Consider the following 22,618-nt stretch of genomic DNA (forward strand, 5'->3'; position numbering starts at 1 on the left):
CACTATTACTAATAATCCTTCCCAGCTTCACACCATCTGCAAACAAATGAATATCTCTCTGCAATCCACTGACAATGTCATTGATATAAAGGTTAAACAATACAGGTCCCAGTACTGAGCCATGTGGGACTCCACATGTAACCTTCTGTCTCCTTGATACTGTTTCCCCATACACTACTCTCTGATACCTATCAGATAGCCAATCCTGGATCCAGTTCACTAACCTGACATCTAAACCAATGTGCTGCAACTTAAATATCAGCTTATCATGTAGTACCCTGTCAAATGCAGGCTCGGCTCGAGGCAGGGGGGGGAATGGGCGAATGCCGCAGGCAGAAAAGTAAAAGGCCAGAAAACTTACAAAGATCTGTTACAATTATACTATGGCAGAAAAAATAAAAAATAAAAAAATTAATTAAATTGGATATATCATATATTTCAAAAATATTAAATTTATACATATACACGAAGATAATTATATTTTATTCTAATTATATAAGCTCCAAATAATTATTTTTATTTTGATAATCCCTGGAACAGAAACATTTCATTTCATCATCATCAAATTCCTGACATGCACTCTCAAGGGGTGTTCTCTTATAAATAGAATATTTTTATTTAAAAAACAAAATTAATCGGAAATGATCATTTATTTATTTATTTATTTTATTTAGTAATTTAATATTTTAATATAAAAAAATTTGATATATTAATAAATAATATAAATATGAAACTGAAAGGTGGAAAAAAAAATCTTTTTTTCGACCGAAGGGGGGGGGGGGGGGGAATCTTGCACACACTCAAAAATTTGCTCTGGCCGGCACTGGTCAAATGCCTTTGCAACTTCCAAAAAAAAAAAAAAATAGCAGAATGTCTTTCCCTCATCAACTGCTCTTGTCACTTTATTATAAAAGACAATTATATTAATAAAACAAGAATGCCCCTTAGCAAATCCATGTTGACTCTCACAGATAACATTACCCTCATCCATCCAATGCTGTAAATGATTCCTCACTAATTTCTCTAAGATCTTAATGACTACTGATGAATATAATTTGACACTTCCAATCTGCTACCTCCCTTATGCAATGGCACCATCTTACCCTTCTTGGGTACCTTTCCCATGGCCAGACTTTCATTGAAAAGCCAAGTCAAGAGAGCTGTCATTTCTTTAGCATATTCTCTCAAAACCAGTAACAAAATTCCATCCAGTTCCCATTGCTTTATTGACATCCAGAGTACAGTATGAGAAACACACTCCTCTTGTACTTCTACTTCTCCAGTATGAAATATCCCAATAAAATGTTTACTGGATAACTCCACTATGCCCTTTGCATGAGGCAATCTAATCCCATTTTTATCCAACTATGTCATTTTTCCACAATTGATTCTCCTCCTACTGTCCACATAAGGAAAGAATTCCTTAGGATTTTCTTTGGATCTCAGGGCCAATCTCTTCTCATATTCCAATTTTGCCTTCCTTACTGTACTAGTCACTCTCCTGGCCTGAGTCTTATATTCTTCATGCATCTGCTCTCCATGCCTCTCCTTATATCTCTTCCATAACCTAACCTCTTTTTACTTGCAGTTCCTATTTGATATTGTTTGTCACCCACTTTACACCAAATTGTGTTCTCTTCTTCACTCATGATATACAACTTGCTACTGGTGCTAATAAATATTCCTTCACAAGTTCCCAAGCAATGATAATTTCTCATCCTTCAAATTCCTCCATCCATGAAACTGCCCCAAGCTGATATCTATTATAATCACCTGCCTTATAATTCCACATGCATTCCTTTCCTCTTTGATACTGCTGCATTTCTATTCATCTTCCAAGTCAAAACCACATGGTCACTCTCTCTCTAACTGGGGATAGAGATGACATCTCAGTTATAATCAGATCACCTGATACTATGAACAAATCTAAAACTCATGTTGCATAAGACATTTGTCCCTCAAGAATTGCAGAAATTCCATTTCCTTACTATTACATGCAATTTCCTATTTCCAATTTATACTGCTGTAGTTAAAATCTCCCATAACAAGCATTCTTTTGCACTCACCAAGTGCAACTGCCTAAACATCTACTCTTCACTCTCTATGCTTCATGGCTTATAGCAACACTCCACTAAATATCCTGTCCTGCCCACCTCTACCTCACACTATATGCTTTCAAAACCATTAGTGCCATTGCCCTCCAAATCCTCCACTCTGAGAGGACATAACTCATCATTTATCATAAGCAGTACTCCACCGTGTTTGCCTTTCCTATCCTGTCGAAAAAGGCTATACCCTGTTATGTCTCTTCCTGTCAGTATATCATCTTCTACCAACCATGTCTCAGAGATCCCAAATCTTTGGACAGGCTGATACTATAAGCAACACTAATTCATCTCCTTTATTCTGGATACTCCTGGTATTAGTATAAAGAATCAAGGCACTGTCTTTGTTTCTATACTCATCCTTACTCCTCCAGAATCCACTGGATTCAGCTTCAGCACCTATTTCCACAAGAAGCCACCCATGCTACAATCTACCCTGATACTTCTAGTTTCCCTGCATTGACACACTGACTTGTTCAAAAACCAAGTCAGTATTCTGACTTGTATTCTCTCCAGATGCCTACATCCTTCCTCATTCAAATGCAAGCCGTCTCTCACATACAGTTCCTTTCTGTCCTCAAGTGCCCTTCAAGCATCCACTTATTCCAAGCCTCTCTTTCAACACATTCTGGCTATTATACTATTCATTACCAATGCTCTTCTTCGCAGCGGTACATTATTATACCTGGGCAACACACACACACACACACACACACACTACCTTCACTCTCTCAGTCTTTTCTGTACAACCTCAAGCATGAACCTCAGATCTCTTGCCACCCAGTCCACATCACAGTCATATCTCATCCACCCTTTCACCTCGCTTAATTGCCATAGCCAAATTTTCTGTTGTTCCTCCAGGCAAACACTCCTCGGGCATTCTATCTTGCACACCACAACAGATAGATCAAGTCTCCATACATCACACCTCTTACCACTCTGTTTCTTCCTTGCTCACCTGCATTCCTCACTCTCTCTCTCTCTAACACTTTTTTCTTTGTTTCCCTACTTACCTGTCATCTCTCCATCCCTGGTTCCAACACGCTCTTGCATTTTTCTGTCTCTCTCTCTCTCTCTCTCTCTCGTTTGCTAGTTCCACTATCATCTATTCTTCTATCATTTCCATAACTCCTCTCTCCTACTCTGATTCACTTTGCATTCATCGTTTCCAGTTGATTAATCTTTTCTTTCATGCTTCTCAACTCATTCCCAAGAATTCCACTTCCTCTTTCAGTGCATCTATCTCTCTCCGCAAGCTACCAACTATTGTTCGCCATTCATCCTCCCAATTAAAACCATCTTTGAAAATTTCACGACTTGCTATACTCCCTACTTTTATTTTTTCATTTACATTCTTAATCAAAACATTCTTCCTATTTTCTACATATATGCACTCCCCAATCTCTCATCTGCCACATATCTAACTGTCGAGATGTATACATGCCGCAAGTACCACATACCATCAAATCCTATAGTATGCTGCATAAAACACAGTCCTTAAATGGGGGAGGACTTGCTGATAAGCCATTGGCAAACTGAGCTGCAGCTGCTCCATTATTCAAATACTGCACAAGGAACTACTACAAACTATACTAAAATATTACATTTTTAAGTACAAATTCCCTAATTGCAAATTACCCACAGACTATACTTTACGTTGTATAATTTAAAGTAATTCTAAAAAACTAATAAAAATAACAAAAACTTATATTTTTCTTCGCTGCTGCCTCTGAACGCATTCAACTCTGACCTCGCCCTTTCTGCACCAATTATTTTTTTTTCCCTTCTATCCTTCTTGTCCGTCCCTTAGGATGGGTTGAGTTTGCTTATGCTCCATCAATGGAGCATAAGTAAACTAGGAGCTGCATATTGAGCATTATGATTCATTTATGAGCCTTCATTCATTTTGTGTTGTTTTCTAATAGTTTTATCAGTCAAGCTCTAGAATCATGTCTTAATCCATTAAATGAATCACTACATACCAAAGATACAAAAGCCTCAAAAGTAAAATGAAAGATCGGATAAGATTACAATTCAGGAGCACAAAATTACATCACTGTTGTAGAAATAAGAAGTTATGGATATTAAAAGAAGACTAAAATGATCCTTAGGAATAAAAGAAAGTAAGAATTATTACTTAAGGATAGGTTAAGAATAAGGGAGAATTTTTAAGGAGATTCAGAAGCAACATTACAAAAAGAAAGTCCAATCTGAAAAAAAAAAAAAAAAAACCTACCAAAATTCTGAGAAACAGCTTTGTACAGAACTTATGACCCATTCGTATAAAATTATACACAACCCATAATTATACAATCAGATCTAGCTTTTTGTATGTGCTTTGCATTGATACTGCTCATTCTTTGTGAATTTTGCTATTCACTGAAGATGTCAACATCATGTTGACTAAACATGATTTGGGAAGATCTAATAGGAAAACTGGGATTGATAAAAATCAACATTAATTCTGAATTAGCAGTAATATGAAAATGTAAGCAATTACACATTTCATTATTTCACCATTCTTCAGTAGTTTATTGATCTGATTTAATGATTATAATAAAATTCATGATTGTAATAAACAGTACTAAGATATACAATAAAACATCTGAATATGCCAAAAACTTTATAATACGAAATTAGAATATACTTACCTTTTGAGCTAACAAGGCATGAACAACCTGATTGGCAACATCATCAAGGCAATGTTCATACTGCAATCTCTGCTGTTCATTCTCCAATACAAGAGATGAATTTTCCTGTTCTACAAGCTGTAATCTTTCAAGCAAAACTCTACTAAAGGAACGTTCTCTTTCTTCTTGAAAATTTTTATTCTAATAAGTAAACAGATTAAGGAGAATAATCATTATTATCACAATTTCTAATTATCTTTTCTTGAATATCTGGATAATGTAATGAATGTCACTGCACTACTTTATGAAACTGTAATAGAAAGATGTTTATTATTACAGATAAGTGGTTTTGCCATACAACACTTGTCTGAGTTCAAATTCTTTACTATTTGTTTTTTTTTTCAGGTGAGATTACTGGATTTAGACAGATAGGTGATTTTCTTCTCTAGTGACAAACCAAACAGCAAGAAGGCAGCATAGGGAGACACCATATCCTAACAAAATTAGGCTTATGAAAGCTAAATTACTTATGATGAAATATTCAGAATTTATATTCTTAATTTATATTAAGAGTAGACGTATGCATAACAATAAAAACTTTTGTTTAATTTTATTTATGGCACATCCATATTAGCGTATTTATATACATAGCATATTTATGGCAGTCTTAATAATAATAAAACATGAAGTCATCAAGTGGCACAGAAACAGAGAAACAGACAAAACAATAACTCGGATGCATTAATTCAACATAATATAATAACCATATATTATAATAATATATAATACAGTCATACCCCAAAGTTAAGCGGTAGGTGGGACCAACAAAAAGCGAGTAAGTCGAATTCACGTAACTCGGGGTATAATTTTGCATGTAATTTATATATACAAACATACAAAATATTAGTTAATTGGGACCAAAGGTTTACAAAAACATATATTTTGTAAGAAATATAATCATAATTGTAGTTTTTCGTACATAAAAAAAGAAAGTTATTTTGATGGTTTCATAAAATCTAATAGATTCATCTGACGGCATAATGTCTTTTTCTTGTCATGCAAAATTTCTTCATAGCAAACCAATGATTTTTTTTATTCCTTGCCTTGTGGCTACAATTCGTTTCTCGTTAGAATCTATGTCCTCCAAAATCTGTAAACCTTTCTTTTATGATTGTGGATCCCTTACTGTGGATTCCTGCAGATCGAACTTCTTTGCTAGCTAACAAATTTTCATTCCACCTTCAAAATCCTGTTTAGTTTTGTTTCCAAAGTCAATGTTTTTCTTTTCTTGCTGGCTGTAGAAGAATCGGACTTGCTTCTTTTGGACGACATTATTATTTTTTATGTGATAAAATTTTTATCAAGAACATAACATTAAACAATCGCAAGGTTTGTAGACTATAAAAATCGTCTATGAATGGAGACCACTCAAAACACGTCAGTACTTGTTCACAGCATGTGCAACACAGGCGAATGCGGCCGGCGCCGGAAAGATACGACTAGTGGTGAGGCGTAAAGCAATTCGGGAATACGTACATATAAGAAACCACATAACTCCAGATTCGCATACGTCGGGGTATGACTGTATATTATATAACAACATATAATTGATTATAATAATATTATTGTAAAAATAAAATAACCATATATTATAATAATATATGGTCGATATTAAGGAAATGGTTGCATTAATTGAGTCTGTTCACCCAAAAATTGTTGGAATAAGTGAGACATGGTTGGATGAGGACGACGTCCTGCTGACAAGAATAGAGATGGAAGGGTATGATGTGTTTCGTGAGGATAGAAAAGGTAAAAGGGAGGGAGAGTGCTATTGATGATAGAGAAAGAGTTAACAGGATCGTCCTCATTCAACCATGTCTCAGTGGCTTTAACAGGCCACTGAGACATGGTTGGATGAGGAAAGAAAAATAATAAAATAAGAACAAAAAACAAGCAAATAAGAAAAGGTTGATTATTATGGGGGATTTTAACTATGGCAATACAGACTGGGAGTATGTGCAGTTAGCCTAGTGGCTTTGCGCTTCGCAACCATATGCCTGGGGAAGGAGTGTCCTAGGTTTGATTCCCATCAACAATGTGATGAGCTTAAGGATCTTCCTTAGCCATAGCCAAGTTAGCCAGTCTTGGGCATGGACAGCAGAGTTTTTTCTGCCAGTTTATCTGGGGTTTTTGATCCCACAAGCAGGCAAACAGGACCTGTGAACGCACATGGATTACAGTAATGAATACTTAGGGCTGACCATCTTAACTTATTTTTCAGTTATGAAACCCAAGCATGCTTGGAAGGTTGTGGGTACTTAAAGGCTTGTTAAAGCCACTGGATAAGATATAATATAGACTGGGATGATGAGATAGTAAATGGAAGTAAAGAAAATGAGTGAGTTTTTGAGGGACAACTACCTCAGACAGTATGTAACAGAGGGCACATAAGGATTGAGGGTCTTGGATTTGATCATTTTGTAAAAATAATCATATTAAAAATTCTGAATATTTTTACGTATCAATTATGCTTGTTAGTTTTTGTTTTCATACACGCAGTGTCTGCACTTGTGATGTGCTCGTTATGAAAATGTTATATTAGAAGTAACATATAAAGAAGTAAAAATATTGAAGTACTTACTAAACTGATTATTTGTGTTACTTATAAGAAAGTTTGTTGTATTTTAAAATGTTGAATTTTGTGTTTGTGAAAGACTTTCTTTAGCGCTGATGGATACAGCGAGTCAGCCATTTTATTTCAGTGCGTAGTTTCTGACTTTTGTGAAGTGCGCATGCTCCCGGAGAGAACTTGATGTGTGATTGACAGCTGACAAGGAAAGCGTTGCGTATCCAAGTTACAGTTGTAAACAAGAGAGCGTTCGGAAAGTTTTTTAGAACACTGGCCGAGATATATTCAAGTTGGGAGGAACTTGATTTTTTTGTGTGCGGCAGTCAAAGGAAGTTTTATAATGTATTCCGAAAAGGGAATAGTGAAAATAAATAGGTTTCAAGTAGGAATAAGTAAAGAATAAAAAGGAAATCTTGAAACTATAAGTTTTTATAAATTGGCCGGTAAACATTCAAGTTAGAAGGAACTTGATGATTTTTTTGTGTGCGGCAGTCAAAAGAAATTTCATAATGTATTCCGAAAAGGGAATAGTGAAAATATTAGGTTTCAAGGAGAAATAAGTAATGAATAAAAGGAAATCTTGAAACTGTAAGTTTTTAAGGTGGAATAAGTTAAGACTGTCAATTTAGTATTGTGAATGAAAGGAGAACTTGTTGCTTACATTCTAAAGTGAATGTTTTTCTTAGAGAAAATATTGATAAGGAAATTCTATAGGTATTAAGGATGCCTGAAAGTGAAAGTTTAGAAAATATATTGATTAAGAAGATTTTTAGGTATTAAGGGTGCCTGATCTGATGAGTATTACTACTAAAAGGAAAACAGGATATAGTCAAGAAGACTTTATGTATGTTATATTGATTGATGAAAAGGATCCTGAAAATGAAGTACAGAGCTGTATAACTTCTGGAAAAGAGCCTTAACAGAAAGAGAAAAAGACTATGAACATTTTTTTGTGATTGTGAAAGAAAAGGTGTTTAGTCTTAAGAGTAAGTTTATATTTTTAAATAAGGCCTTGGATCCATATAATCTGTAGTTATAGTTATGTATTATTACTAGAAGTGTATATATATTGTTTTAGTTTTATTAAATGTGTTTATTTTGTACTTGGTATTGAGTCAATGATTAGTTGGATTCTCAAAGAGTGAGTTAAAGTCATTGCACCAATTGGAGTGAACTCTTTGTGCAAATATAATAACATATAGGGACACTCGGAGTCAAAAATAAAAATAATTGTTAGTAAAAGAAATTTATATAATATTTCATCTCATAAGTATATAGTATAATTATTAACAAAGGCACAGCCAGTAGACTAAAAAGTTAATATACTAAAGAGGGAAGTATATATAAAAATACACATAAAAAATAACAATTTCATCATATATATGTGTATATGTGAAACTACAAGGCTGGTGATTATGAAGAGCTCAGGAGACAGCTTGCAGGTGTAGCATGGAATGAGGAGTTAGCTGGAAAAGAGATCAATGCAGCTTGGGGGGATATTCGACTATGTAGGAGAAGCAATGTCTAAATGTATTTCAAGGGTCAGAAGGTTAAATAAGGTAGGTGTGAAATGGATGAATGAAAAGATTAAGCATTCAAAAATGGCATTATGGAGGCAGCATAAGAGAAGTGGTAATAACCATTTCCATGAGGATTACAAAGACCATGCAAGGAGGGTGACTGGGTTGGTAAGGGTAGAAAGTGAAATAAGGGTAGTAGTTAGCTAACGAAGCCAAAAAGAATCCTATGGAGTTCTTTCGATATGTAGCCAGCAAAAAAAAAAGAATGATTATGGAAAGACGACACTGATTGGAGAAAATATTATTATTATTACGTGACACATCCAGGGAGTCAGAGGACTCATCGTGTGAGGGCACACTACTCTACTTCGCAAGATACATCTCTTCCTTTCCACTACTACTACCCATCATCACTAACGACAGTATTTTTTGTCTGTAAACTTCATGTGTCCTGAAGGCTGATTTGTCTGTATGCGGGATAAAAAACTCAAGTTTCTGGGAGAAAAAACCCTGCCACCACCGTATGAGATCGGCTAACTCAACTTCAACTGAAAAAGCTCATATAAGGATTCCCCTCATCATGATGAAAATCAAACCCAGGTCTTTTCCAATCAAAGGGTGCAATTCCGCTATGGCGGCCCTATAAACAGTATAAGGACAACTATTGTGGAAGATATATAGTGGTGATACTTAATGAACAGTTCATAAAAGTCTTTCATTCTTGTGAATGTGACATCATGGAAAGACTGAGAGCAGTTGATGGACTGACTGTAAGTGGGCAAGGGATGTATGGGGAATTGAGCAAACTTGATGTTAACAAGGCTGTCGGACTTGATAATATATCACCACGTATTCTGAAGAAATGTGCCAGGAAGTTGACATCTGCCTTAACATATTCTTTTAATATGAGTCTTGCACTGGGTCCAGTTCCAAAGGAGTGGAAGGAAGGCAAGATTATGCCATATCATAAGGAAGGTGATAGAACTCAGGCATCAAATTATAAGCGAATTTGTGTGTTAGGTGTTGTGGTTAAGTTGTTGGAGAAGCTGGTGAGAACTAGGATCCAGAATTGGGTTGACAACAATGGTATTATCTTTGATGGACAGCATAGATTTGATAAAGGGAGGTCATGTTTTAGTAATCTACTTACTTATTACAATAAGGTGATGGTTTCTTTGAACAGAGGAGAGAGATATACAGTAGTATACTTAGATTTCACAAAGGCTTTTGATAGATATTACCACATGATATATTGATAATCAAACTACTAGAGCAGATGGAGTTGGATATTAGATTAATGTATTGGATCGGAGACTGGCTATCTGATAGGTATCAGCAAGTATATGGGGGAGCAATATCCAGGAAGAGGAAAGTCACTAGTGATGTGCCTCAAGGATCTGTTTTAGGGCCATTGCCATTTAACTTGTATGTTAATGATATTGGCAAAGATTTGAATGGGGATATTCAGTTGTTTGCAGATGATGCAAAGTTGGGATGAACTATGAAGAGTAGAGAAAATGTTGTAGCATTACAAGAAGACTTGAATAAATTGAGTGAATGGGCACAGAAATGGGGATGTGAGTTCAATGTTGCAAAATATAAGGTTTTAAAATTTCGGTTGTAGAATTTATGCTTGGTGGGATATATTGTTAGAGTTGGAGGAGATAAGGGATCTTGGGGTGATAGTGGATAAGGATCTGAAATTTAGAGAACACATTGCCAATTTTTGTGAGGAAAACACAAAGGATTCTGGGAATGATGCAGAGGACACTGACTTGTAGAAGTAAGGAGATTCTTGTTCCATTGTATAAGGTTTTGATAAGGTTTTCAAAAGGACGAAGAGATGATGGAAAGGGTCAAAGGCGACTTACTAAGGTAGTTTCTGATCTCTGGAATGTCGAATATGAGGAAAGGGTGAGAAGATGCAATTTACAGAGTCTAGTGGATAGAAGGAAGAGGTGTGATATGAGAGAGACCTACAAGTTAGTAAGGGGTTGTCATAGGATCAATGATGGAGAGGTTTCACAGCAAATGATGAGAGATCAGGGGAGAACCAGAGATCATCCCTGGAAGCTGTATAAGGTGAGTGTGAGCAGGGGAGTGAGAAGTTTTTTTTTTGCATGAAGAGTTGTGAATGATTATAATGCCTTGCCTGCTCACAAGAGACACCACACTGAGCGTGTGGTGTCTCTTGTGAGCATTCTCTGTAGACACCACACGCTCAGTGTGGTGTCTACAGAGAATTTGAGTGTGTTTAAGGCACAGTATGATGAGCTGTGTGTGTCTGACAAAAGGACCTCCTAGATGAGTCTTTGACTCCATAGGATTTTGGGATATTAATAATAATTATAATATTACATTCATTCTTTTGATTGCTCATAAATTTCTCTTCACATTTACTTTTTTTTAATATCAAACCCATAAATTAATGCAAAACCTATAATATAGCATATCTGTGCCTGACAAAAGGATAAAAAGACAGATGGAATCTGCTGATGTGTTTTTTGAACCCTTGAGGGTTGTAGTCTTTGGAGAAGATAGATTTGCTTTTCCAAAGAATGGAGAGGACAGAATGAAAGTAGATGAAGAGAACTTGGTTTGATAGGCTTGAAGCTGGACAGTAAATGGATGTTCACCAGTAACTGCTTCTTCTATTCTTAAGTTCTTACAGCCTTGAAAGAGAGTGGAGGAATGATGGTGGCAGTCCAGCAGAACACTGTTCAGAAGAGGCATAATGCAAAAATTGAAAGTCTCTGTGAGAGAGAGAGATTGATTGGAGTGAATCTATAAGAGAGATAGCATTAACACTTTCAGGGAGATTTTCGGTACATCACTAAAATGGGTGAGCAATATTCAAAGGCACAGCAAATTTGAGATTTGTAGTATAGTTCCTTGAGCAGAGAAGTATATACTTAGTATTTATTTATTTTTTATTAGACTGCAGAAGCTACTGCTAGAATGTGTTCTGTATGAGAAAAGGCTACAGATGTAAGTCAGCACAAGAAGAGAAATCTGATCACATCTGGAAATGTGTTATCAAGAGCAAGGACAAGTGAAGAAAGGTTTTTTTTTTTTTTTAAATAGGTACAAGAAATAAAATAAGACTGTGTTTTAGATGCAATGAAGTTTGACTCCATTCATATGCATTACTGAGAGAGATTCTTAAGGTCAAAGCAAGATAAGTGGGAAGAGACCTAAGAAATTGATAAGGAGTGCAGAGAATGAAAACTGAGGCTTCTGAACCACTGTCCTATCCTCACCTTCTCATGATATATTTCCTCATCCACTTAAATGTGTGTAGCTATAGTAGTATTCAACATTAAAAAAAAGGAAGATCAATGTCTGAATGTGAGCCAATTTCAACAAAGATGACATGAGTAAATTTTAAAATGGAAAATTACCAGTAAGGCTTCTTTGTGCCTTATAGGCCAACAAAAGATTTTATTAGAGAAATAAATCATAACAATTTTTAAATCATTAGAGAGGATAGCTGATATAAAAGAAATAGGAAAAATTACATCTTGCTGGAGACGTAAATATTGAGCCCTGATTATTGGTTCTCTTTTCTCCAGATTTTCCCATATATACAGAAATGTTTGGGAAAATCTGGAGAAAAGAGAACTAATAATCAGGGCTCAATAAATATGCTCACCCACAGCAAGCATATTTTTGCCAACGGGAAAGTAGCTGTAGACTGGACAAAACAGAATATTTTTATTTAACTTTAAGACAAATCAGAAGAATACGTATAATATAAAGAGCCATTCTAATGACAAAAATGAATGTAACAAATTATATTTTTCAAAAAAAAAAAATAATAAAATAAAAAAATTGTTTTTACTGTTCTTCTCATTCTTATTTATTCGCCTGCTTTTTTGGAATGGTTCTCACACAAAAAGAAATGTTCTCCAAACTACGATACAGCATGATTAATCATGTTATGGAACTCCTATTTACGTACTGGGGCACAAATGAAATATGGTGGGAGTCTTCGGTGAGTACATTTTTTCTTTGGTGAGAAGAATTTTGCTTAATTTGAGCTCTGGTAATAATATGGCAACTACCATCCAGATTCTTGAAATTCAGTAAACGGAACAGTCATTAACACTATTAATAACAGGAATAAAGGTGCACAAATTTGTCTGGAAGAGAAACACACACACACATACACAAACAGAGAGAGAGAGAGCAAGAAAATTCTTCCCAATGGTGATGTCTTCATACTGGTCCCAGATACTAGAATGAAGAGGATACCTAAAATAAGGACGACCAACTACCATTTGGTAGCATAAAAATGAGTATTCCAATTTTGAAACAAAGTTCTGTAAAATCAAATGAACAAACATTATCAGAGAAAAGTAAGTTTCAAAATACTAAAGAGATCTGCAGACATGTAATGAGGTTTTTGGCAAAGATAAGAACTCATGGTGGATATGACAAGTTAAAGTGACCATAAGAAGAACAAATCATGAATGTTTCTTGCTAATAAGTGAGCATGTACTCTTTAAGGATATAGAGAAACATGTATGAAAGTTAAGTTATGCATAAACTAGTTTAAAAAAATCATGGAAGATTTTGGAAAGAATAGGGCAAATAAATATTCTAAGGTCAAAAATGTTTGGGATGTTCAAAATTATTAAAAAAGCTTTGAAATGGAGTAAAGTATTTGAAATATCTCTTAAATTTTGATAACTTCTGGATGTTTGGAATAGTTATTTTGAAAAAATTATTAAGTGATGTAACAAATAATAGGTCAAGGAATGTGGAGAGTATTCATTGTGAAATATTTAGACAAATTTTGGACAAGTAAAAGAAAGATGATCCTAATGGGAGATTTTTTTTAAATTATAATTATAGGAATTTGGATTGGAAAGAAGATATAGTGTATGGATAACAAGGAGAGTAAATTTATCGAGTTTCTGTGGGATAACTAGAGGGGATATTCAGTTGTTTGCTGATGATGCAAAACTGGGGAGAGCAATAGTTGATAAAGGTGATGTAAATATCCTGCATGATGATTTAAACAAATTGGCATTGTGGGCAAAGGATAATGATTGTCAACTTAATGTTTCAAAATGTAAGGTTATGCGCTTCGGGTTCAAAAGGTTGCATAGTGTATCATATTAATGGTATTGGTTTGTAGGAAACTGATAAGGTTAGGGACTTGGGGATAATGGTGGACAGAGTTAAAGTTCAGAGGGCATATTGCAAAAGTTGGTAAAATAACTCAACTTGGATGTTGAAAACATGCTAACAAGTAAAGATGAGGAGGTTATTATTCCTCTTTATAAGGCTATGATTCGGCCATATTTTAACTACTGCACACAGATTTGGTCGCCTGGGTTTCTTGGGGACCAGAAGGTGGTCGAAAAGATTCAGAGACTTTGTAACCTACAGACCTCAACCTACGATGATAGGTTGAGGTCTGTGGGTTACAAAGTTTAATTGATAGGTGGAAAAGAGGGGACATGATAGAAACTTTTAAGATATTAAAGGGGTTTTATAAAATTGATGCAAGCGAAATTTTTCAATATATAACAAATAGTCAGAGAACTAGAAGCCATCCATGGCATTTGTGTAAGAGTATAGTTAGTAAAGGTGTATGGACCAGATTTTTTGCATGGAGAGTCTGGGTGAGTGAAATGGATTGCCAGAATTGGTTGTGAGTTCCATGATGGTGAATGGATTCAAGGAGAGGCATGATAGAATTTGTGTGTATGATTCATCAGCATATATCATACGGGTGCAAGGTGTGAATGATGCTGTGCAACATGTAGAAGAGAGGTAAAGATTAGAAAAATTAAAGGTGAAAGAAGCTTGGGTTAGATACTAATAAAACTGTGGGAATGGATAGCAAATAAGCACCTCCGTAGCGCAATTTGAAGAATGATGGTACATTGCGCCCTTCGATTGGAATAGGCCTAAGTCCAATTCTCGTCGCGACGGGAGGAATCTTTATCTGATCGATTTCAATCAAAGGTGAGTTAGCCAATCTCATACGGAGGTAGCAGGGTTTTTTCTCCCAGAAACTCGGGTTTTTCATCCCGCATACAAACAAATCAGCCCTTCAGAACACACACAATTTACAGACAAAAAAATACTAGTTGTGGTAGTGTTTGAGGTGGGCGGTAGATGGCGTTGATGGAGATGATTCAGTAGTAGAGATTAGGTGTAAAGACAGTTGTAGGCGTCCTCCTGCGATGAGTCTTCGGACTCCTTGGAGGTATCAGGAATAATAATAATAATAATAATAATAACCACATATTTTAAATAATGTACAAATGAGTTAGCCATGCCCTTGACCTGGTTATTTAATGCAAGTCTTACAGTGGAGAAGGTTCTGAGTGGAAAGGAGGCAAAATAGTACCTCTCCACAAACATGATTCTAGGACAAAAGTTTCCAATTATAGACAGGTCTGTATATCAGCAGTTGTGGTAAAATGTTGAAGAAACTGGTTAGAAACAGAATACAGGATGGGGGGTTGATGGACATAAGATTCTCTATGATGGTTAGCATGGGTCTGTGAAGGGCAGGTCTTGTTTTTAGCAATTTGCTTACATTTTATGATAAGGTGACAAATGCGTTGGATGAGGGAGATTTGTATACAGTGATTTTCTTGGACCTTGCAAAAAGCAAATGGTTTTGCAAGGTCCAAGAAAATCCATTTGCTGGAATTGAGAGCTTGGTGTATAAGCTACAGAAGATGGGATGAGACAGTTGTGTATGACAGAGCAATGCATCAGAAAAGGAAGGGGACCAGCATTGTACTTTGAAGTTCATAATTATAGCTAATACTACTGTAATTTTTTTTCTTTGTTTTTAATGAGGTCAACGTAATTTTTTTTTCCCTTCACCACGATGAGAAGAACTCCAGGGCATTATCACAATCTCCAACTGCATGCATACAACTTAAAAATGTATGCTATATATAGGTTTACAACCTTTTTTTTTAGGTGGGAGTCACAAAAATAAATGACATCTTATTTTAATGAAAAATTACTTTTTTTTAGACAAGAAATTAGGTTAGTCAAGATTAATTAGTAAGTTTTATTACAGTTGAATGCTGCTAACTTGTATTTTTTGAATGTGTGTGGTTCCTGATGATGATTAATATAATGGTTAAAATAGAGTTACTCATTTTAAAGCGATTGTATAGTATTCAATCACAATGAATATAGCCTCATAGAGTCTATTATATGCATCCTATTTACAACTGATACTTGCAAGTTTCACAGGTTCCATGAGAATGTCTTTAATATTTTGGCCACTGAGTATAGTTGTTGATAGTTTTTTTTATTGATATTTATTAAAAAAATTTCCCGTTTTTATGTTTTTTTAGTCAAAGAACCTATTACAGCAAAAAAAAAAAAAAAAAAGCTAGATACCATATGGGATTTTGCACAGCATCATGAATCAATGAAAATACAAGTAATCACATAATTTAAATAAACTATTATATATTATATGAACTATTAAATAAACATATATTTAAATAAATAATTTAAATATATGAAAACATGGCTAATGCAACAAATTTTTATACTTTACTTGAACTTACAGATGCTTCCAAACTTTTCAGTTCATTCAATAGCATAAAGTTTTCTTTTTCCAGAGAGGCAATACAAGTTTGATATTTTCTAATCTTGCTCTAAATAGACAAGAATATATTCATGTTTATAGCAGCAAGTATAAACAAATTTAAAGAAGTTTTTATTTTATATTCAAAAACTAATAGCTGAAGAAATATAAGAAACTAATGAAATCTTTGTTGTTGCAACTAATGAAAAAATACTACCACGTTTGGTTTCCAAAGTGAGTTCCCAGACCATCTAATCCTCAGCCCCGCTCACAGTACAAAATGTACTATAGGGTTACAGACAAACATTCATGAGTGCAGATTCACATAAAAACTCTTTGGAATGAAGCAAATACATTTCATTCTTAGATGTGACTAACAACTAGGCTTCATGAAAGCAAACTCACTGGCCTTTGTTATTATTATGAAAGTTCAAGGAATCATTTAGATATTCATACTTAAATACCTATCGTATCTCTCCTTGAACATATTTACCAAAGATACACACAAAGATATATCATGAGGAAAAACACCTGGATCATGCATGCTTCCTAAGCAAAATTTGTTTTGTGTCAATCTTATGAAATCCCTATAGTAATTTATAAAATTTCTATCATGTTTCCTTTCTTCTGCCTATCAACTAAATTGTACAATCCTTTCTTTCCTTAATCTTTCCTGATAGGGAACATTCCACAGACCTGTCATCATCTTGATATTCGTTTCTGGATCCTCTCTACCTCCTTATCCCCAAGAACTCGACCATATCTGAGCACATATCTTACTCTCCTGCTCTGAAATCCCCTTTTACCTCTTTAGATTTCTTGATGACTGCTCTCATTGCATTCCTTTTCAGCAACAGCCTCTTCAGTTTAATCTTTTCCAGAAATGATTATCATAATTTTTTTTGGTAAGCACTCTTTAGATGTATAGAATATCACAGGGTATTCTATACACCTAAAGGAGTGTGTAGTCCAATACGATAAATTTTTCATTATTCTAGCTTTTTTTTTGTGAACAACTTTCTTTAAAATTAAGTTGCCATTTGTCTGCAGTGGTGATCTCTTGTTCTCTCCCTACTACAAATCATGCACTGATGAGGACCTGCAATTTTCAGGTTGAAAATTGCAGGTTTTCATCAGTGCACGAATGATAGATTATTTAAAACAGATTATTGAAATTATTAAAATGGCTCACTATTAAAATAGATTATTTAATTTTCAAGTTAAAATATTTGGTTATTAAAGCTTAATACTTTATTCGTCCTTATCCTTGATGTAGAGCCTCTGTAGCTCAGATGGTTTAGATGAGTCCTTTGGTTGGAAAGACCCAGGTTCAAGTTCGGTCTATGATATGAATAACATTTATCAGGTGTTTTCAACCAAATGACAAGTTAGCCAGTCTCATATGGAGGTGGAGGTTTTTTCATCCCTCAAAACAGGCATACAGGCACTGGAATAAGGATTAACCAAACTATTCATAGGATTTTGGTTTTAAATGGCTACACAGTGAAGTGTGGGTCTAAACGTGAGTATAAATCAAGATAGGATAGGACCCTTGATGTGGTATTTAGTCTTATCTTTACAGCACAAGTATCTCTAAAAAAAATCTGTGTAAGAGACATGGAAGGTTATGCAGACTAGATGAAGGAGTAGAATGGATTGCCAGAGGTAGTCATGAATGCCCTGAAAAATGAATGATAGGGAGAGGGATGATAGGTATGCAAATAATTGTTTGTGTGGGTCTACCACAATGAGTCTGATTCCATAGAGATACTTATATAATAATAATAAAAGAATATGAATGAATCGAGAGAGAAAGAGAGAGAGCAAGGAGAGCAGTGGGAGGAATGAGAGATCAGAATAAGAGAGCAGCAGGTATACAAGATGGCAAAGGAAGGGGAGGGAGGTAGGGAAGGTGACTAGAAAAACAACATAAGGACAGTGGATGTTAGAAACAGTAGTGAACATATGTGTAGTCAATATAACGGGAAGGGCCCAAGATACAGAGTAAATTGCCTAGGAAAAAATATGGGATAGGTGATGATAAAGAGGAGGGATCAAGATCAGGTATGTCACAGAATTATATCATACTACTGCTACCAGTTATATGTCTGTCACTACTGCGTAGTGGCAGACACATAACTGGCTCAAAAATAGGTTGCTGTATTTATTACAAATGGCAGGAATATCAGAGGGGAAAAAAAAAAAAAAAAAGATTGGGGGGGGGGGCAGAACTGCTGAAATAAATGAGGTGATTTGCCCAAAATTGTTGGTGTAAGTGAAACAGCTAGAAAGGGGGGGGGGGGATTTATAAGGAGAGGCAGTGCTGTTGATGATAGATGAAATATGCCTGCACACAGTGGAGATGCAAGGAGTGTTGGTGAAGGAATGAAAATGTGTAGTGACAAAATGAAAAGGTGACAAAGAAAATGCATAGCTAATTAGCTTACCAAATAAGAGAAGGGGGAATCGTTATCAGCAATTGTAATTATGGTAATATAAATTAGAATGGCTCCCAGGTGCCTGGGAAAATATGAATTTTTAAGAAACCTTAAAGAAACAAAGGTAAAGAACTTCTAACATCAGCAACGTCTAAATTGATTCCAAAACTCAGATACAAAATGGATGGTGATATTAAACAGCCACTTTGGCAGGAAAAGACGTTACAGAGGGAGTAAAATAGTTATACCAGTTACAAAGAGTAGAACTTTCCTTGCCAATTAAGGCAAGGAAAATTCTATACAATGAGCCATACAAATGAGTCATCCAGGAGATGACTCATTTGTATGGAAAGTAAAAGTGCAGTATGAGCAGCAATTAACCAACTGCAACAAGAAAAATTCAAAAGAGTTTGATAAGCTAAGAGAAAAAAGAATGATAATGGAAGGATGATATCAGATGAAAATGATAGACTGGTGACTGTTGTAGAGAATACCATTGAAGCATTTTTAATGATCAATTTATCAAGGTATTTCATCCTCATAATTGTAATATCATATAGAGCATGGAAATGGAGTGATGGTGAATGAGTGGAAGATATACAAAGAGTGTGAAAACTGTGAATGGGTTTAAGGCACAGTTTCAAGATATTTTTGCAAGACAATGCAATGTGAACCTCCAGTCATGCATGATGGACTGATGGTGCATGAGTGGGAGATATATGAATATTTTAAAGGAATATTTCAGGAAGCTAAGCAGCTCTGAGTAACACATTCATGCTGGGATATGTTTTGCATGTGTCATGCATCTAATTTCAGGCAGGTAGGCACATTTTTACACATTTGGCAATATACAATGCCATAACCAGCTTTTCATCGGCCCTATGCAAGATATTTTTGGCTCTCCCTTTTTTTTTGGAAAAAATAAATAAAAATACAAATACGATAGAAACAGATTCAGTTAATTTTTAACATTAACCAAAAACATGATGGAATCGGTCCCCATGGCAACAAAATTTAAAATTCGAAAATGAAAATATAATACTGATTATTTTTTTGATACCCCATTTCAGGTCCCCTTTGTCCCTGTGCACCCATGGCACCTGCTAGCTATGGTAATGTGTGTGTGTGTGTGTATATATATATATATATATATATGTTAAAAATACCAAGCAATTTTAAACCTGGTTTTACTCCATTTCCCAAGTAAGCAAACAGACAAACAAGTCAAGTTTGCACCTGCAAGTGATGCAAGTCTAGCTGATCCTACAGGTAGTGCAAGACCAAGGCAACTTGTGGTAAAGGTGGCATAAGCTCTGATCACTAATCTTAATATTTACCCTTAATGCCAAAACACATCTCCAAGAAGGGGATGTATGTAAGCTCTGATCACTAATCTTAATATTTACCCTTAATGCCAAAACACATCTCCAAGAAGGGGATGTATGTAAGCTCTGATCACTAATCTTAATATTTACCCTTAATGCCAAAACACATCTCCAAGAAGGGGATGTATGATGTTTTGTATTAAAGGCAAGGGGCCACTACTCAGACCGGTTTCGACCTTTATTGAGGCCTCATCAGTGGGAGCCAGGCTAGAAATACCAAGATTTAGTAATACAGAGCTTATAAGTATAAGTATTTTACCAGAACAAGTTACCATAAGGTGTTTTAACCTTATTAAATAAAAATCTCTGGAGGAGATATAAATGTAGAACGTATTTTACCTTGGGTATAATAAATGTTAAAAATACCAAGCAATTTTAAACCTGGTTTTACTCCATTTCCCAAGTAAGCAAACAGACAAACAAGTCAAGTTTGCACCTGCAAGTGATGCAAAGTCTAGCTGATCCTACAGGTAGTGCAAGACCAAGGCAACTCGTGGTAAAGGTGGCATAAGCTCTGATCACTAATCTTAATATTTATCCTTAATGCCAAAACACATCTCCAAGAAGGGGATGTATGATGTTTTGTATTAAAGGCAAGGGGCCATTACCCAGACCGGTTTCGACCTTTATTGAGGCCTCATCAGTGGGAGCCAGGCTAGAAATACCAAGATTTAGTAATACAGAGCTTATAAGTATTTTACCAGAACAAGCTACCATAAGGTGTTTTAACCTTATTAAATAAAAATCTCTTGAGGAGATTTTTTGGAGAGAGGAAGATGCATGTAGCAATAGGGGAATGGAATTTCTAGAATTCTTGAGGGACAAATGTCTTAGGCAACATGTAACAGAGGGAATAAAAGGTTCAAAAATTTTTCAAAGATATAAATTATATAAATTTCAAAGATATAAAAAAGAGGTTCAAAGATATAAATGTATTTTACCTTGGGTATAATAAATGTTAAAAATACCAAGCAATTTTAAACCTGGTTTTACTCCATTTCCCAAGTAAGCAAACCTTGCCTTTAATACAAAACATCATACATCCCCTTCTTGGAGATGTGTTTTGGCATTAAGGGTAAATATTAAGATTAGTGATCAGAGCTTATGCCACCTTTACCATGAGTTGCCTTGGTCTTGCACTACCTGTAGGATCAGCTAGAATTGCATCACTTGCAGGTGCAAATTTGACTTGTTTGTCTGTTTGCTTACTTGGGAAATGGAGTAAAACCAGGTTTAAAATTGCTTGGTATTTTTAACATTTATTATACCCAAGGTAAAATACGTTCTACACACACACACACACACATACATATATATATATACATATATATATATATATATACATATATATATATATATATATATATATATATATATATATGATATAACTGATTGACTCGGCTAAGAGACATATTAGAAATAAATTAAATGACTATAAGTTGAGAGATAAAAAATAGAAATGCTATTTTATTTAAATAAACTGCACGACTTAGTTTTTGTCTTCTTAGAAGACATCTTCGGATGCATAACACGAGGGAAATATCAACAAACATTGTGAGAGAAAAAAATCTAAACATTAAAACACTAATCTATTAACTTTTGAAGACATTCCGTGTATTTCTTCATTGTTGGGTGTGCACATGCATTCGAGGTCTCATGAATGCCAAAGTTGGATAGCAGTACAATGACAGTCTGAGAGATTATAGCTGAGGTTAGTGTTGAGATGTACTGGAGTGAGGCCGATTTCTTTAGATTCTACAATTCTTCTCTCCAATTCATCATAGCATTGAAAGATATTTTCCGATATGTCCACACGGCTGGATGAACAGTTTTCAGCATTAGAATCAGCAGAATTCAGGACATGTTTCAACAGAGCACTTGCTCTAGTTCTGTAATGCAACGTCTCTTTTATGCTCTTCTAGACATAATTCGATGGATTTTTCAGTCTGGCCAAAATAAGGTATGTTGCAGTTGCACCAAATGTGGTAAACACCAGGATATTTCAAGTTGTTATGATTTTGCTTGGGCCTACTGAGCAAGAAATGGAGTTTAAGTAGAGGAGTGAAAGAAGTCCAGATGTTATATTATTTGATAACTTTGGCTATTTTAGGCGAAACGGAACTGATTTATGGTAGGGATAGGTAGCCTTTTCATTATTTCTATCTTCAATATGGTGAGAAGGTGGATTAAATAGTAGCTTATTAACTGTTTGTTTTGAATAACCATTTTGCTGAAAGGTTGTAAGAAGAAATTGAAGTTCTTTGTTGATATCTTCTTCTTCACAGAGGAGGGAGTGAGCACGTTGAAGTTAGTGGCCATTTACTTAATTGAG

The 22,618-nt window shown here is 35.1% G+C and overlaps 1 protein-coding gene across 6 annotated transcripts in view; it reads right to left on the bottom strand.

Annotated features, from left to right (window-relative positions):
* Positions 1-22,618, bottom strand: part of LOC150109601 (uncharacterized) — a 426,121-nt gene that overhangs the window by 152,217 nt on the left and 251,286 nt on the right. For all 6 annotated transcript variants that reach the window (XM_090413762.1, XM_090413780.1, XM_090413753.1 and 3 more), the window contains 2 exons: positions 16,444-16,533; positions 4,757-4,936 (listed from right to left, as the gene is read on the bottom strand). In XM_090413762.1, the coding sequence (XP_090269888.1) occupies positions 4,757-4,936; positions 16,444-16,533 (270 nt within the window). The remainder of the gene's footprint in view (positions 1-4,756; positions 4,937-16,443; positions 16,534-22,618) is intronic.

This window comes from Typopeltis vanoorti, chromosome 2 (genome assembly GCF_054136105.1).
Source record: "Typopeltis vanoorti isolate ZY-2024b chromosome 2, IOZ_Tvanoo_1.0, whole genome shotgun sequence".
Classification (NCBI taxonomy): domain Eukaryota; kingdom Metazoa; phylum Arthropoda; class Arachnida; order Uropygi; family Thelyphonidae; genus Typopeltis; species Typopeltis vanoorti.